The following is an 18,574-nucleotide window of genomic DNA, read 5'->3' as shown; positions in this document are numbered from 1 at the left end:
CAAGTGTGGACTTCGGCGGCAACTCTGGGCTGCTACTTCCCCGAGTTGGACGGTGGTGTCCTCAGAGGCAACCCCGCTGCTTGAACTGGAACTCGGGATCCCTCCAGGTCTCAATGTTAGGCAAGGCTTTCTTATATTTGATTGTGGCAAAGCCTCTTATGTTACTGGATATTCTTTTAATTATCTTTTTTTTTTTTTTGAAACACAAGATATGTTTGGGAAACACTGACCTAAAATAACCGTAATCATTGTTAATTTTAGATGACTGTATAAAGTCATACTTTTTCTTCTTTTTTCTTTTTTTTTAAAGATTTTATTTATTTATTTGAGACAGAGAGAATGAGAGAGACAGAGAGCACATGAGAGGGGAGAGGGTCAGAGGGAAAAGCAGGCTCCCTGCCAAGCAGGGAGCCCGACGCAGGACTCGATCCAGGGACTCCAGGATCATGACCTGAGCCGAAGGCAGTCACTTAACCAACTGAGCCACCCAGGCACCCAAAGTAATACTTTTTCTTAAGGACAAACATAATTAAACATCAACAGAATTATTCCTCAGAGTATGATCTCCCAATTCTAAGCATTGCACATTATAAACAAAGACCATTAAAAGGCAAGAGTAAGTAATTATATTCTGGAGATTATAGGTATATACCTACAGGATGAATGAAAAAACAACTGTCCTAATGTTATGCAGAGTATCTGTGGTTCCGAATAAAATTTCTAGCAGAGCATCATACAAAGATTCAAAGACAGCTGCATCTCACTCAACCTCCATAAATGGAAAGAGAGGTGTTTTAGCCAATTTTAGACTGACAATGACACTAATACTGAAGAGGCATAAAACTCAGGTAGTCAGAATTGTTATCTATTTAACTTGCATTCCTTGAAGCAGATTTATCATGCTGACTAAACTCCTGTTTTTGTGGGTCTTCTTCCTGAGGACTCATCTTATTTTGGGGACTAATACGTGAAAATATGCTCCAGTCAGGCCTAGTAGTGGACACTAGACAGTGCAAAGTTTCTGCCTCCTGATACTCAGTACAGCAAATGCTACTTCCCTTAATCCTCGAGGTACAACAAGGGAAAAGAACTACCAAATTAATGTTTTAGTCAGTTGCTTTGTCTAGATAATACATCCCACTGGGGGAGTAAAGAGCAGCAATATGTACCACACACTAATTGAAAACCTCCAAACAAAACGACCCTGGGACACACAGGGGAAGTCACACTTACTTAAGCGATCCTGACAGCTTGGGCTGCTGAAGAAGTTTATCTGCGTGATTCAAAGCCATAAGGTTATCACCCAAAGCCAGAGCCACGTAAGCACTACAGGCAAGTATGGAGCATCTGGAACACAAAAGGGAAGGGCTGAAAATCTGAGTTACAAAATTGACAATGGTTGTATTTGTTATTAAATATGAAAGAACGCCCTAATTAAAGCTGTGACAATCTGGACACCAGGAAAGAAGAGAGAGGAAGTCACAACAGTAATGGTAAGAATTAGGATGATGTATAAAACTACCATCTGAGGCACAGTGTGGCTATCTACCCAAACCATCTTTAGCTTCCATCCAACTGACCCCCATCTCCAACAAAATAACCAAAAGGAGTTACAATATTTAGCCTGTAAAAAAATATGTAGTTAATGGCCTAGTGAGAATTTACTTCCCATAGAACACTTAACATCCTAGAAATAAAGCTCCAGAAGCAGATTACTATTCTTTCAAACTCATTTCGCCGAGAAACACAATTAACTCACTAAAAAATCCACTTAGCTTAAAGTATTCTTCTCTGAACCTGTTACGTCTATAGTTCTTGCTAAGCAACAATATCAAGAGTAACTAAAAGAATTTCATTCATACACGTACTATTACCCTAAATGAATATTCAAGAAAGAAATCAGGCTGAGTAAATACACGTGAAGATAAGAAAATTTAAGTTACATTGACTTTGCTAAGTTGCATTGGAAAGCAAACTTCTGTTTGGTTTTCTACTTAACGGGCAGCTCATTTGAAACAGGTCTAGCTAAAGACTTGACACTAATAGATCACTTGAATGTTAAACAACCGCTCCAAAAAGCAATCTTAAAATAAACCCCTGTCAAATAGAAATGAGGTCTGAACGGCCAACCACAAATGACCCAACTTAGATACAGGGTTTTGAGTTATGTTTACAAATTACAGTACATATGTGTATCATTAAGTACATTCGGGCTGTAATTTCAGTCTAAGGAAGAATGCAACCCCCACAGCCCTGCAGTTTTCTAATAATCTGAAATCCTTAACTAGAAATGGCCCTTCTAAAAGTGCCGTAGCTGGGCAAATCAGACAAACAGAAGTAGTCTGCTGTTTCCTCTTCACTGAATGAGTCCTGGGTGTTGGAACCTTGGAAAATTACCCTATTAAAGGCAAAATAGTCCCCTCAGCAACTCACAACACAGAAAAGTAGACTGGTCCCAGAGGAGACACAAGGAAATTGAGATTCATGGCCTTAGGCTACAATGGTAGGGGCTGAAAGAGTGCCTAATGTCGTCCCTTGTTTTAAAAAGATAGAGATTGAAATCCAAAGTCATTTAATATATTCTCTAGCTTAGAGTGTGTGATTAGAGTTAGGACTAACATTCAACACCATGGACTCCTAATTCACTGCCCTTCCCATCCTATCATATTACTTCACTATCGGTTCACAAGACCACCTGAAAATAAAGTAGAAAGAAAAGATTGTTATGATTTTCCCAATGCATTCGTAACTATGCAGACAACAAATGTAGGTACTTAAGCCTGTCTCTTTAAAAGGGAAGAAAACAGAAGGTAATGTTTAAATTTTTTTATTGTTATATTAATCCCCATACATTACATCATTAGTTTTAGATGTAGTGTTCCATGATTCATTGTTTGTGCGTAACACCCAGAGCTCCATGCAGAACGTGCCCTCTTTAATACCCAACACCAGGCTAACCCATCCTCCCACCCCCCTCCCCTCTAGAACCCTCAGTTTGTTTTTCAGAGTCCATCGTCTCTCATGGTTCGTCTACCCCTCCGATTTCCCCCCCTTCATTCTTCCCCTCCTGCTATCTTCTTTTTTTTTTTTCTTAACATATATTGCATTATTTGTTTCAGAGGTACAGATCTGAGATTCAACAGTCTTGTACAATTCACAGCGCTTACCAGAGCACATACCCTTCCCAGTGTCTATCACCCAATCAGCCCATCCCTCCCACCCCACCCCCCACTCCAGCAACCCTGTTTGTTTCCTGAGATTAAGAATTCCTCATATCAGTGAGGTCATATGATACATGTCTTTCTCTGTTTGACTTATTTCACTCAGCATCAAAGTTTAAATTTTTTTAAAAGATTTTATTTATTTGAGAGAGAGTGCAAGCAAGAGACCTGACAAGCAGGGGAAGCAGGAGAGAGAGAGGGACAAGCAGACTCCCCACTGAGCAGGGAGCCTCCCATGGGGCCGATCTCAGGACCCCGAGATCATAACCTGAGCGGAAAGCAGCCGCCTAACCGACTGAGCAACCCAGCCGCCCCTCCAAAGTTTAAATTTTCTTACTGAGCACATAATTTAAAATCTGAACCCTGTTCACATAAGAGAATAAGAACAGGCAAGTAATGTCCTTCTCAAAGGGATTTTTTGACAAGCTTACTGTCAATATCCCTATGTTTCCAAGAGTTGTCTTTACCAGCCAAGCTGTCCTGTGGCCACAGCCCCGAGGGGGCATCCTCTCTCTGATGGAAGAAGCAAGGGCCCAAAGAAGGGAGGCAATGGCTAGTTATCTCCCCCATGCAGTAGCTCCTCAGTGCTTAGCTCTGTGTCGTGAGATTAGGGTGACTTAATTTCCTCTTTTGGCTTATTTGTACTATTTTATTTATTTATTTAAAAGATTTTATTTATTTATTTGACAGAGAGAGACACAGTGAGAGAGGGAACACAAGCAGGGGGAGTGGGAGAGGGAGAAGCAGGCTTCCCGAGGAGCAGGGAGCCCGATGCGGGGCTCGATCCCAGGACCCTGGGATCATGACCTGAGCCGAAGGCAGACACTTAATGACTGAGCCACCCAGGTGCCCCTGTACTATTTTAAAATGGCAACGAACACAAATTCATCAGCCAGGTATGTATGCTTATGAAGAAAAGGACTTTTAAGGCCTAAGTCTCCAGAGGCCCAAGAAAGCCATCAGCTCAGGGCCTATATGAACGAAAATCACTAAGTTTAATATCCATTTTCATCCATGACTTGGCCAAAGATCAGACATAAGCTCCTTCAAAGCAGAAGCCCACCACCTTTTGTTTCCTGCACTAACACTGGAACAATTCCTCAGCATCTACGCAGTAGGTGTTTAACAGATAATCACTGAAGACCACAGCTTTCAACATTTTTTGACTTACTGCTCCAGGCACGCAGACCTCCACCTGTCTTGTTGGCAGGCTGCCTCACTGACGAAGCCACCTCTTTCCCAGCTCCCACAGACAGGAGAGTCATCCTGCATGCTCTGGGGCCTAGCGTCTAGGACAGCCACACCTCAGGCAGGCTTGCTGGGAAAAGCCTGCCCTGGCCTCTCCCGACAGTAGGGGGCTATTACTGCTCCAGCCCACTGTCAAGCCCACTTTGGGTCCAGAAATCAGTCATGTAAGATTGCAGCAGGTTTCTGCTGCCCAGGAAGTCCAGACTGCAGCTATGTACCAGGTAAAAATCTGGTTTCCTCAACTTTTACCCTTTTTTCCCAGAAGAGATCCTATCAAATCACAACAGGGTAGAAGATTCTACTAATAATCTTTCTTTTCAAAAATACTTAAATATGTCAAGCAGAACTCTGTGGCTGGCATTCTGATCAAGAGCTGTCAGGATTAAGCAAGTTTCATTGCTTGCACAAAACTAAAACTAACATTTATGGCCCCTCTTCCCTTAATGCCTCACAATCTATCCCAACCTCTCATCATCCTCACTCATCCTCCTTTTCCTCTAGGAAACAATATTCTACTCTGCCATTAATTCCTACTGAGTGCTAACACTAGAAACACATATAGCTCTATCTACTAAGCCCCTGGAGAAATCACTTTACCTTTGAGAGTTGCTACTTAAAATACTAACCCCCCCCCCGCCCCCCACTTCCCTGAGTCACTGTCCAATCTGCTTTACCAACCACACAGTGGATCTGACAGTTCATCAGACTGGAAGAACTATACCTCAAGGGAAGAGACACACTAGCTTTCCATCCCCTGCCCCCAGTCTACAACCCCCCCCAACTGGAGGATCTGACATAACCCCATACTCTCTCCTCTACATGTGGGAGGAACTTGCTCTAGGTCCATAGAATGCCAACCCTTGGAAAGGAAAGAACAAAAAAGAAAAAAGAAAAGAAATGGGGGTAGGGACTTTCCTTAAAGCATCAAATTACAGCAACAAGGTATATAAGACTGGGCATCAAAAGTCTATCAAGCCACATATTCTGTAATGAGTTAAATGAATCTAAACCAAATGTCTGAAATAGTTTAACCCTTATTAAAAGAGGCTAAAATGGGGGTAAATCTAGTCAGTCACCATGTGTCAAAGGAAATTATAAAGAGATCTTACAGCAAACAAGTTTGAAAAATTGGCCCAAAAAATCCAATAAAGAATTTCTTCCAGGGGACGTGCCTGGGTGGCTCAGTCAGTTGGGCATCTGCCTTCGGCTCAGGTCATGGTCCCAGGGTCCTGGGATCGAGCCCCACGACGAGAGGCTAGATGGGGAGACTGCTTTTCTCTCTCTCTCTCTCTCTCAAATAAATAAATAAAATCTTTTTCTTTTTTAAAAGATTTTTATTTATTTATTTGACAGAGAGACGGAACGCAAGCAGCAGGAGCGGGAGAGGGAGAAGCAGGCTTCCCGAGGCGCAGGGAGCCCGATGTGGGCTCGATCCCAGGACCCTGGGATCATGACCTGAGCCAAAGGGAGACGCTTAATGACTGAGCCACCCAGGCGCCCTAAATAAATAAAATCTTTTTTTTTTTTTTTTTAAAGATTTTATTTGAGAGAGAGAATGAGATAGAGAGAGAGCATGAGAGGGGGGAGGGTCAGACGGAGAAGCAGACTCCCTGCTGAGCAGGGAGCCCGATGCGGGACTCGATCCAGGGACTCCAGGATCATGACCTGAGCCGAAGGCAGTCGCTTAACCAACTGAGCCACCCAGGCGCCCCTAAATAAATAAAATCTTAAAAAAAGAAAAAGAATTTTTTCCAAGCTGAATAGATTATATAATTTCAAAAAATAATCAGGCGTGTGGCTGGCTCAGCTGGTAGAGCACTCGACTCTTGATCTCAGGGTTGTGAGTTTGAGCCCTATGGTGGGCATGGAGCCTACTTTAAAAAAAAAAATCTTTCAAGCTATTTCCATTATCCATGATAATTTCGAAAATGTTAAACTTGTCAACTTTCAAATCTTAAAAGAAAATTTTTAAGTTTTTCACTTCATGTGTTTTGTAAACATTTTGCTTTTCTGGTAACAGTTCTGTACAAAAAGAAGCTTACTGACAAACACACCCCAAATCCAAAACAAATAGAAGCCCAACACAAAGAAGCTGAAAAAAGTTTTTTCAACCAAATCTAGCGTCTCAAAGGACCGAGCCCTAGCCTAGGCAGCAAATAAAATTCATAAAGTCACAGACACAGCATTTTATATACAGACGGGACCTGAAGATCATCCGACCCAATTCATTTACTTGACAGAAAAGTAAGACCTACAGGGGTTAAAGGATTTGTCCAATGTCAGCAGTGGCCATATGGGGCTTCCACAGAATGGCAGACCACTGAAGAATTACTCGAGCCCTGCCAATATGAACACTGCTTATGATGTGAAGGAAATGTCACGTATGCAGGTTCCTTCTTTGGTGGAATTGATTATAGATGGATACATTTCTTTCTTTCTTTTTTTTTTTTTTTAAGATTTTATTTATTTATTCATGAGAGACAGAGAGAAACAGAGGGAGAAGCAGGCTCCCAAGGAGCGGGAAGCCCGATGCGGGACTTGATCCCAGGACCCTGGGATCATGACCTGAGCCGAAGGCAGACGCTTAACCATCTGAGCCACCCAGGCGCCCAAGATGGATACATTTCAATAGGACCACACACTCAGATGTAAGAACAATAGGAGATTCAAAAGATTTTCAGCCATAATTCTGTTTTAGGTATGTCTCATGAGCTATAATATAACCACTAGGCCAAAACCAAAAGAAACTGGATTCCATAAGTATACTAGAACTGCCTATAATATTTATGTCATCAACCATTTGTTTGATTCATCTTCTCTCAAACACTGGGTCATGGGAGGTCCCCCTTAACTGAATGGGAAATCATCCACTGAGTATTACATCAAATTCTAAATGAACTAATTAAAGTTTTATAATTTATACTTGTAGAACAACTTAACTGGGCTTAATTAAATGTGACCTGAAAACTTCCTTTTATCCATTTTTGAGCCTCTTATTAAACAAAAAAAAAAGACAAATTGAAATTTCATTTTTATTTTTTATTTTTTTAAAAGATTTTATTTATTTATTTGACAGAGAGAGACACAGCGAGAGAGGGAACACAAGCAGAGGAAGCGGGAGAGGTAGCCTGATGCGGGGCTCAATCCCAAGACCCTGGGATCATGACCTGAGCCAAAGGCAGAAGCTTAATGACTTGAGCCACCCAGGTGCCCCTCACTTTTATTCTATATGCTGTGATTTTAATTTCTCATACAAACATTTCCCATGTGGGCCCCCAAATTACTTCTTGCCCTTTTCCAGTTCTGTTATACTGTTTTCCAAGTTCTAGAGCAGTTCCATTTTAGTTTCAGAAATTAAAAATCACAATCTCAGAATGAATAACAAAGATGTCCTATAATATGCAACATGTAAGAATCAGTACATATACCTAAGCTGGTTATTAAACCACTGTGCAGGGTGCCTGGGTGGCTCAGTTGGTTAAGCGACTGCCTTCGGCTCAGGTCATGATCCTGGAGTCCCAGGATCGAGTCCCGCATCGGGCTTCCTGCTCAGCAGGGAGTCTGCTTCTCCCTCTCCCACTCCCCCCTCTTGTGCTCTCTCTCTCAAATAAATAAAATCTTTAAAAAAATAAAAAATAAATAAATAATAAACCACTGTGCAACAATGAAATGTTAATATGTGACTAATTAGGCCTATGAACTTATTTCTTTCCTGTTAATAAGATACTAGTATGCGAAAGAATTAAGTTGAGCGCTTACTTCGTATCATATATAAAAATTATCTGAAAAACAGATAAAAGACCTAAATGTAACACGTAAAACTATAAAACTCTTAGAAGAAAACAAGAAAACCTTATGTCTTTGAATTTGGCAAAGGATTCTTAGATAGGACATGAAAAGCATGGTCAATAAAAGAAAAAAGTAAGGGTTGCCTCAGTGGCTGAGTGAGTTGGGTGTCTGACTCTTGGTTTCAGCTCAGGTCATGATCTCAGGGTCCTGGAATTGAACCCATGTCAGGCTCTGTGCTCAATTGGGGAGTCTGCTTGATTTCTCTCCCTCTGAACCACACCCCCAATTCACACTCTCTAAAATAAAGAAACCTTTAAAAAAAAAAAAGAAAAAGAGGGTGCTTGGGTGGCTCAGTTGTTAGGTCAGGTCATGGTCCTAGGGTCCTGGGATCAAGCCCCGCATCGGGCTCCCTGCTCCACAGGAAGCCTGCTTCTCCCTCTCCCACTCCCCTACTTGTGTTCTCTCTCTCGCTGTCTGTCAAATAAATAAATAAAATCTTTATTTGTGATTAATTGTGATTAATTAAATGTGATTAATCACATTTTTAAAAAATTAATATTTTATTTATTTGAAAGAGAGCACAAGCAGGGGGAGCAGGAGAGGGAGAGGGAGAAGGAGAAGCAGGCTCCCCACTGAGCAGGAAGGCCAACGTGGGGCTCAATCCCAGGACCCCGGGATCATGACCCCAGCTGAAGGCAGACGCTCAATCGACTGAGCCAACCAGGTGCCCCTCAATAAATAAATCTTTAAAAAGATAAAAATAAAAACTCAGAGCAGCACTGTCCAATACAAATATAATTAAACCTGTAAGTATAATTTTAAATTTTCTTTTTTTAAAAGATTTTATTTGAGAGAAAGAGACAGTGAGAGAGAAAACACAGGCAGGGGGAGTGGGAGAGGGAGAAGGAGGCTTCCCGCGGAGCAGGGAGCCCAACGTGCGGCTCGTTCCCAGGACCCTGAGATCATGACCTGAGCCAAAGGCAGATGCTTAACTGAGTGAGCCACCTAGGCGCCCCTCAAAAGAATATTTAGAATTACATTAATTTTTGTAAAATTTAAAACTACCTTAAAAATTTTAATTTTTTTTAGTGATCTCTACACCCAACATGGGGCTCAAACTCACAACCCCGAGATCAAGAGTCGCATGCTCTACTGACTGAGCCACTGAGATCCAATACCTTAAAATTTTAATGAGATATAATTATATACACTAAAATGCATCACTTGAAGTGTACAGTTTGCTGAGTTTGAATATATACATGTAACCACCAGCCCAGCTAAAGTACAGAACATTTCTATCACTGCAGAAAGATTCTTCCAGTCAATTCCTCCCAACCACTGCTCTGATTTCTATTAACATAAATTAGTTTTGTATAGTTTTGCCTGTCATATAAATGGCATAAATGGAATCATACTGTAGATACCTTACACTGCATAAAAGAAACACAAAATGTTTTGAGATTCATTCATATTGACTTGTGCATCAATAATTTGTTGCTTTTTATAGCTGAATAGTATTCCAGTGTATATAGTGGATTATAATTTAGTTATCTGTTCTCTTATTAATGGTTACTGGACTATTCCTAGTTTTTCTCTATCATGAGTAAAGTTGCTATGATTTATTGTATGTACAAGTTTTCATTTATCTTGGGTATGTACCTAGAAATAGAATCACCTTTTCTTTGAAAATTTTAAGTCATAGCATTTATTTAATTTAAGGCTGTAGAATGTGTGTATGTGTGTGTGTGCTTTCCTAATTGAATGAAACTGATGGCTTTGCAGAGCTCGGAATGATTCAGGAACTGAACAATACTCTAACAGTGTTCATCTGTTCATCTGAGCCTCACAATTAAACTTAGTTGATTTCTGAGACATTTCCTGATGTGGGGTAAATTTCTGTTTTAATTGTGAGAATATTCTTCTGAAATCTTTCTTAATTCTAATATAGAATCTCATTAATTGCTTCAGGTGTCATCTGTCTTCAAAAAACATTCTTGAAACTTGGTTAGAATGAATATTTTTGGGGACCCATCTTCATTTATATACAGATGAAAAAAATGAAAGTACTCAAGAGGCTGTGAACCCATACCAAAGGAAGTGGCCATTATAACACTCATGATAATTTACTGCATATTAGTTATGCTGGAAATAGGAAATGAGGTTTTACATTGGTGTCTTGGGTATTAGAGGGCACAAGGGGTCAAAGATAATAGTCCATAAAAAATACACTAGTCACACACACATTTCCAATCACATAAAAGAATTCAGGTCAGAAAAAGATGAAATCTCTAAGAATTCCATGATCTTAACAGAAAACCAATGTACTCAGTCTCCTTCCTTCTATAGAAGACAGCTGGCTCCTGCCACAGACCTGCCCTTTAACACGCCCAACTGCATTATGAGCTTTTATAGCTTTGAAAATTACGACACAAATCTTTTACGACTCCTTCCCTGCACCATTTGTCTCCACATTACCGTTACTACTGTCTTGCATAGCAGTTCTTTTTATAAATCTACCCTAAGGCTCCTTCCCTCTTGTTCCATTTCCTTTCTCCCATCTGCTCCATAAGAAAAAAGGTTAATATATACCAGCAAACCCATCTTTACCTCAATTTATGATGATGGAATTCCCAATGGAGACCCTTTGCCCCTTTCCACAAAAACAGGGAAGTAATTTTATTTTCTCTGAAAATCATCAATCCTCCTATTAGGGCACATGGAAAGCAAAGAGTTGTGCCTTGGAGGGTACAAAATTCAGAGAGGAAGTATGCCACTCTGCACATACCCTTCTCTTTAATGCCACTTTCAGAAGGCAAAATTAATTTACACAACTCTGCAGCTGTTCAACCATTAGAGAATAATATACTTGTTAAATTGCATAAAGCCATCCTAAGATTACTCAAATAAATTTGTAAAAATTAAATCAAATTTAAAAACTGTTTAAAATACCTTATTAAGGGGGTGCCTGGGTGGCTCAGTTGGTTAAGCGACTGCCTTCAGCTCAGGTCATGATCCTGGAGTCCCAGGATCGAGTCCCGCATCGGGCTCCCTGCTAGGCAGGGAGTCTGCTTCTCTCTCTGAACCTCCCTCCTCTCATGCTCTCTATCTCATTCTCTCTCTCAAATAAATAAATAAAAATCTTTAAAAAAATAAAAATAAAATAAAATACCTTATTAAGGATTCTCCTTAAAAACTGTACAATGATACTCACTGCAGCATTATTTGTAACATCAAAGACAAACATTATAAACAACTAAATATAAAGGAATGATGAAGTATGTCATATCCATATAATGCAATTCTATGCACCTATTAGAAAGAATGAAACAGAGCTTTGTACCAAGGAAGAGCAATTTCTAAAGATACATTGTCAAATGGGAAAAGTAGGGTATGGAACAAGATGGGGACACTATCCAATTGCTAGTGCTAGTGTAAAAATTACCATATATACATACGCTGGCACAGGAATGAGAAATCTCACTGGAAGGACATACAAGAAACTGGTAACTGGTCGCCCCTCAGGGAAGATCTTAGAAACAGAGGACTGGGATGGGTCAAATTTTACTTATACTATCCAACTTTTTTTTCTTTCTAAGATTTTATTTTTAAGTAATCTATACACCTTAACATGGGGCTCAAACTTCACGACCCTGAGATCAAGAGTCGTACATTCTTCTGACTGAGCCAGCCAGGCGCCCCTACACTATGTAACTTTTTGTACTAAGATTTTTATCACACACAATAACCTATTAAAAATAGATGAACCCCTTAGATAAATATAAAATGCAGGTGGATCCATAAAGAAAGACATCTCTAGAAAACATGAGGGACACTGGGGGAAAACAGTACATTTTTTTGGCAAATCAAAGCATTGTCCCAAATATTGTCCTGGCTGAGCACTACAATCCACCTCTTTCCCATGAGCTTAAGTTATACCAAATATAGATTAGCTTTACTTAATTTGCGTTGTTTTTTCAAATTTCCATTCAGGACAAAAATCTAGCATGGTTTTAGTTATATGGTTGAAATTTGACTGCTTTTTATATTTATTTATTTTTAAAGATTTTATTTATTTATTTGACAGAGAGAGAGACAGCGAGAGAGGGAACACAAGCAGGGGGAGTGGGAGAGGGAGAAGCAGGCTCCCCGCAGAGCAGGGAGCCCGACGCGGGGCTCGATCCCAGGACCCTGGGATCATGACCTGAGCCAAATGCAGACGCTCAACTGACTGAGCCACCCAGGTGCCCCAAGAAAACATTTAATTAACTTTGTCAAGTTTCAAAAAACCAAAACTCTACATTCAAAATCTTAAATGACCAACTCATTTCTAACTAAACATGAGATTTAATCCTCCATATAATCAGAGGATTAATTCTTTCCTCCTCATAATAAAACCCGGGACAGAGAGGGCATTAATGCTAAGTGGGAATTTATGGTACACTTCAACAGAATAAAATAAAGAAATAAAAAGTTGTTGTCTAGGTGAGAATGGTGCATGGAGCCCTGTGCTCATGGACAGCAATGCCCTGGCATGAACATGTTGATCTGACAGAATATGATCAGAAAAGGGCACATCTTGGGGACATCTGGGTGGCTCAGTCAGTTAAGCACCTGACTCTTGATTTTGGCTCAGGTCATGATCTTGGGGTTGTGGGACTGGGCCCTATGTTAGGCTCTGCACCCGGTGTGGCGTCTGCTTGAGATTCTCTCTCCCTTTGCCTCTGCCCCGCCCCCTGCTCTCTCGCGATCTCTCACACACATACATATACACTCTCTCTCTTTCAAAACAAATGAATAAAAATCTTAAAAAAAAAAAAAAGGGCACATCTTTATTTAAATGGAAAAAAAAAAGAGAGAGAGAGAGAGAGAGAAAAGGACATATCCTGCTGGCCAATATTCCTCCAAAAACACTAGGCATGCAAGGAGGGGCTTCACTAACATTAATGAAATAGCCTCCTTTTTAAAGAGTTAGAAAAAACAGATATCCAATAAGAAAACAAAAATCATCAGTTATTCCACTATCCAGGGATAACCACCATGAAGGTTTTGACATAGATCCCTCCAATTTTTTCACGCAAATAAACATATACATGTTATTTTATAAAATTGTAATTTTAAACTGTTTAGACATAAAATCTTAACATTTTATAGTTCTGTTGCATGCTTTATTTGAAAGTTAAATGAAGTTAATCAAATGGACTATACTATGAAAAATTACACACAGTAAAGATAGATCCCTACCTTATTCATTTCTTTTTTTTTTTTAAAGATTTTATTTATTTGACAGAGAGAGACACAGCGAGAGAGGGAACACAAGCAGGGGGAGTGGGAGAGGGAAAAGGAGGCTTCCCACGGAGCAGGGAGCCCGATGCGGGGCTCAATCCCAGGACCCTGGGATCATGACCTGAGCCGAAGGCAGACGCTTAACAACTGAGCCACCCAGGTGCCCCTACCTTATTCATTTCTATAAAATACATTCTAGATGAAACAAATTTATATTGGTGGTTGTGACAGTGCTAGAACACATAGGTGAATTATTCTCTCATCCTTGGAGGCAAGAAGGCCTTTCTACACATTACATGAATACTTATGGAATTCTGTTTTACAACTAAAAGCATAAATCTCAGAAATGATAAAAGGCCAATTTCTGTAACATACAAGAACTCTTACAAAAACAAAAAGGATGAAAAACCCGATATGAAAATGGTAAATTCTACAAACAGGAGGTTCAAAGAAAAAGAAATACAAGCCATCAGTTAACCTTGGCATCAGACTGAGCACCTTGAGCAGACTGAAAGAAATGCAAAATTTTTAAATGAGGTCATTTTTTACTTCTCAGGGTAATAAAATATCACACGAATAAAAGAGACACCCCAAATCTCACGACCTAATAACTAAGCTACTAATTAATATCATTTTGTCCTAAGTGTTTGCCATCTTCTTTTTTTTTTTTTAAAGATTTATTTATTTGAGTGGGAGAGCGAGAGAGCAAGTGTGCAAGCTGGGGGAGGGGCAAAGGGAGAGGGAGACAGAAGCAGACTCCCCACTGAGCATGGAGCCCCACGTGGGGTTTGATCCTACAATCCTAACATCAGACCTGAGCTGAAATCAAGAGTCGGACACTCAACCAACTGAGCCACCCAGATGCTCCTCACCATCTGCTTTTGAAGGCAGTTTTTTTTCCCTCTATCTCTAATTCCTCTGTACCTCTGTACCAAGGCTAGCACTGTTTGTCAGAAAAAAATGGGAATAAATAAATGTTTTCCAAAAGTCATCCATTAATTGACAATGCTACCAGCAACACATATATGTTTAAATGTACTTCTGTCACTCTTTTGCAATAGGCAAAACGTAAGAAATGATGGTTCTTAAAAAAATAATAATAATAATAAAAGAAATAATGGCTTTTTTTCATTTTAGTTTTCAGTTCTATTATTGAAATCATTCTTAAAAGTAATGCTATATCATTCAGCCTAACTCAAAAATAATATGAAGAAATTATGGTCGGGGCGCCTGGGTGGCTCAGTCATTAAGCATCTGCCTTCGGCTCAGGTCATGGTCCCAGGGTCCTGGGATTGAGCCCCACATCGGGCTCCCTGCTCCGCGGGAGGGCTGCTTCTCCCTCTCCCACTCCCCCTGCTTGTATTCCCTCTCTCGCTGTCTCTGTCAAATAAATAAATAAAATCTTAAAAAAAAAAGAAATTATGGTCAAAATATATCAAATTTGTTGAAAGATAAATTTATAAAGTCCACTAACTCCAAGGCAAGAGTAAAAATGAAGAAAATCACATTCAGACTCATCATAGTCTAATTGCTGAAAAACAGACAATCTATAGATAGAAAAAGGGCACCTCAGTACAATGACTCTAAATTTCTAATCAGAAATAACAGAAGTTGAAGTTAATGCAGTGACTTCTTCAAAGAGCTGACTGAAAGGAAAAACAAACTCTACCAATCTAGAGTTCTGTTTTCAGTGAAAATATCCTCTAAGAATGAAGATGAAATAAAGACAATTGTAGATTTAAACAGATTAAAAAAACCCAAAACCCTAGGAAAATTAAGACCTGTATTGTAAGAAATGTTGAAGGAGGAGCCTCAGAATGAAGGGAAATGATATCTTATGGAAATAGAATCAGCCAGAAGTGGTAATTATGTGGTAAAAAATGGCCTTTTTTCTTTTAGGATTTTATTTTTAAGTAATCTCTACATCCAACGTGGGGCTCAAACTCACAACCCTAAGATCAAGAGTTGCATGCTCCACCAAGTGAGCCAGCCAGGCACCCAAGAAGCAAATATTCTTTTTTTTTTTTTTTAATTTTTTTTTTTAAAAGATTTTATTTATTTGCGAGAGAGAGAATGAGAGACAGAGAGCATGAGAGGGAGGAAGGTCAGAGGGAGAAGCAGACTCCCTGCCGAGCAGGGAGCCCGATGTGGGACTCAATCCCGGGACTCCAGGATCATGACCTGAGCCGAAGGCAGTCACTTAACCAACTGAGCCACCCAGGCGCCCAAGAAGCTAATATTCTTAACAAAATATTAAAAAACTGAATCCAACAATTTATAAAAAAAGATAATACATTGTGACTAGCGGGGTTTATCACAAGATTGAAAGGTTGGTTTAACATTTGACATTCTATCAATATAATCCATAACATTAACAAAATAAAGAAGATTAAAAATAACATGCAATAGATGCTATACTAATTTTTGTTTTAAAGATTTTATTTATTTATTTGACAGAGAGAGAGACACAGCGAGAGAGGGAACACAAGCAGGGGGTAGTGGGAGAAGGAGAAGCAGGCCTCCCGCCGAGCAGGGAGCCTGATGCGGGGATCAATCTCAGGATCCTGGGATCATGACCTGAGCCCAAGGCAGAAGCTTAAGGACTGAGCCACCCAGCAGCCCCTAATTTTGTTTAGATACTCACTTTAAGTTTTCTAATTCCTGTTTTCTCAATGGAGAAGAAGGTGGAGCTGGAATGAATTTATCTCCATCATGGCTTTTACTGCTAAAATAAAGACAGACTCTAAATTATGAAGAGCAAATAAACAATTAAATATAAAATTATTTCCCTACCCCCACTCCCATGCAATTTTTTATGCCAAAAATATACAAGAACCAAAAACAACGAATGCAAAATGCTTAGCAACCAGTGTGCTGAAGCTATACTGTATTTCAGTTTCTTTCCTCCAGTACACAATGCTGTTTTTAAAAATTTCTAATTGTAAACAATATTTCTACAAAGGAAACCACTTCTGTATTTTCACACATTTCTCGGTCTTCTGATTGCTTTTTATCAACTACAGTAAAACATAACCCCAATGGAGGAAAAAACAAAAAACCCCCACAATTTTGTTTCAAATTTTCTTTAATACATGTATTTCTATCATAATCAAGAAAAAAACGCTGGGATGAAAGACTTGAATTTAAAGGTGCCATGTGTAAAAACAACTTTATATATAATGGTGTTTTATTATTATGAGAAGCTCTCTTAATTTCTAGAGACTGGTTAATATTTAACTTATACTAAAAAACTAGAAATTAGTAGAAATATTCTTGAGGTTAACAGTTTATGGTATGTTAAGAGAAAAGGCATACGTTAAGAAAAAAGGAGAAATTTTAGGATTTAAGTATTTACTTTAATAAACATAAAAACAAAATGCTATCTGGGAGAGCAACAGGATTTCTTTACAACTATTCCTCCTATCAATGAAAAGTTGTTTCTTTCCACTTTTCTTTTTCTTTTTTTTTATAAATGTCACCAGGCTCAGCAGCAATACTTTTTTTTTTAAATGTTTTATTTATTTATTCATGAGAGTCAGAGAGTGTGAGTGAGAGAGAGAGAGAGAGAGAGAGGCAGAGGGAGAAGCAGGCTCCCCACCTAGCAGGGAGCCCGATATGGGACTCGATCCCAGGATCCTGGGATCATGACCTGAGCCGAAGGCAGACGCTTAACCATCTGAGCCACCCAGGCGCCCCTCTTTCCACTTTTCTTAGGTTCTCTCCTCACTTAGTCTTCACAGTCGCTCTCTCTTCCAGAAATACTTAACATTCATACTTTCCTTTCTTATTATTCAAAACAGGGGATTTAGGAAATTCGGCTGGAGATTTTAGGAATTCATCTAAAGGACAAAGAGGCTTACTAATGAAGTCCTGAGGGGCTTCACCAAAGGGGGTCAAAGGGATTAGAATACCTGCAAGTTTCACTGCTTTCACTGCTCTCCGTGTTCCCACCTAATTGATTACTATTTTTAGACCCATTTTCCTGCTTCGGATCTTGCTGTTCTTCGGGTAACAGCAACAAGGCATTTCTGAGACAAATGGCTGCAAACTCCATACTGGCTACAGGAATGGCTGAAGACTGTCCATCACTTAAAAAACGAAAACAAATTAGCTAAGTAAATAACTTAAAATAAATAAGACTTTTCTATTATCAGGAATAAAACCAATATAACTGGAAATGAAAATTTGCTGACAGGTAGAAATTTGAAAATAAGCAGTTATAAGAGAATCGTAAAGAACCTAAATCCTAAATATTACACACAAAAATTTTAAAAGTATGAATAATACATAGCAAGTATACACGTCATACAAGATGTATCTCTAGGAATGGAACTAAGGATGGAAACCAACTTGAAGGTTATCTGCAATGTCGTCATTAATGTAACACAAGAGTTATAGACAAGGAAAATTATAACGAGGGCAAGGGCAAGTATAGTAAGAATTGAAAAGATTTTCACATCTGAGCCTTGTTTTGGTTGATCCTTGCTTTTGAAAATGCTTTATTTGTAAATTTGTCTTGCAATTTTTTTGAGATTTTATATAACTTTCTATTGGTTCAAAAGGTGAAAAGTAGTAATAATTTTGAAATTTTAGGAAAATGATCCTTTATCTTAAGTCTTAAAAAAAAAATCTGCATTATAGTTGAAATAAATTAAGACCAAAATATTGTGTGCCAGTTACTATTTTAAAACGTTGGGAGAACTTTTATTTATTTTTTAAAGATTTTATTTATTTATTTAATTGAGAGAGAGAGAGAGAGTGACAGAGACAGCGAGAGAGGGAACACAAGCAGGGGGAGTGAAAGAGGGAGAAGCAGGCTTCCCGCCGAGCAGGAAGCCTGATGCAGGGTTCGATCCCAGGACCCTGGGATCACGACCTGAGCCCAAGGCAGTCACTTAACCAACTGAGCCACCTAGGCGCCCCTGGGAGAACTTTTAAATGGTAGTGGAACATTTTTATTTTTTGGAAAAGAAAAAGTACAGCCAATTTTTTTTTTTTTTTTTTATAAAGCCTACTACTTTAGAAATAATAGC

General features: G+C 39.3%; 1 protein-coding gene across 12 annotated transcripts in view; it reads right to left on the bottom strand.

Moving 5' to 3' along the window:
- The window catches only part of CNOT10 (CCR4-NOT transcription complex subunit 10), an 83,713-nt gene that overhangs the window by 12,166 nt on the left and 52,973 nt on the right, over window positions 1–18,574 (bottom strand). For 4 of the 12 annotated variants that reach the window (XR_010411244.1, XM_064590367.1, XM_064590379.1 and 1 more), the window contains exons 12-14: window positions 17,453–17,629; window positions 16,186–16,266; window positions 1,234–1,368 (exon numbers count right to left, since the gene is read on the bottom strand). Coding sequence is in view for 11 of the 12 variants with exons in the window: in XM_064590367.1 (XP_064446437.1) it covers window positions 1,234–1,368; window positions 16,186–16,266; window positions 17,453–17,629 (393 nt within the window). In the remaining variant the exon portion in view is untranslated. The remainder of the gene's footprint in view (window positions 1–1,233; window positions 1,369–16,185; window positions 16,267–17,452; window positions 17,630–18,574) is intronic. The other 8 variants (XM_064590364.1, XM_064590369.1, XM_064590382.1 and 5 more) reach the window with 5 other exon arrangements.

This window comes from Mirounga angustirostris, unplaced genomic scaffold (assembly GCF_029215605.1).
Source record: "Mirounga angustirostris isolate CCGP_5_RB_7025 unplaced genomic scaffold, mMirAng1.0.hap1 SCAF_1, whole genome shotgun sequence".
In the NCBI taxonomy this organism is placed as follows: domain Eukaryota; kingdom Metazoa; phylum Chordata; class Mammalia; order Carnivora; family Phocidae; genus Mirounga; species Mirounga angustirostris.
Note: the sequence above shows the minus strand (reverse complement) of the source record. Positions and strands in the feature narration are given on the sequence as shown.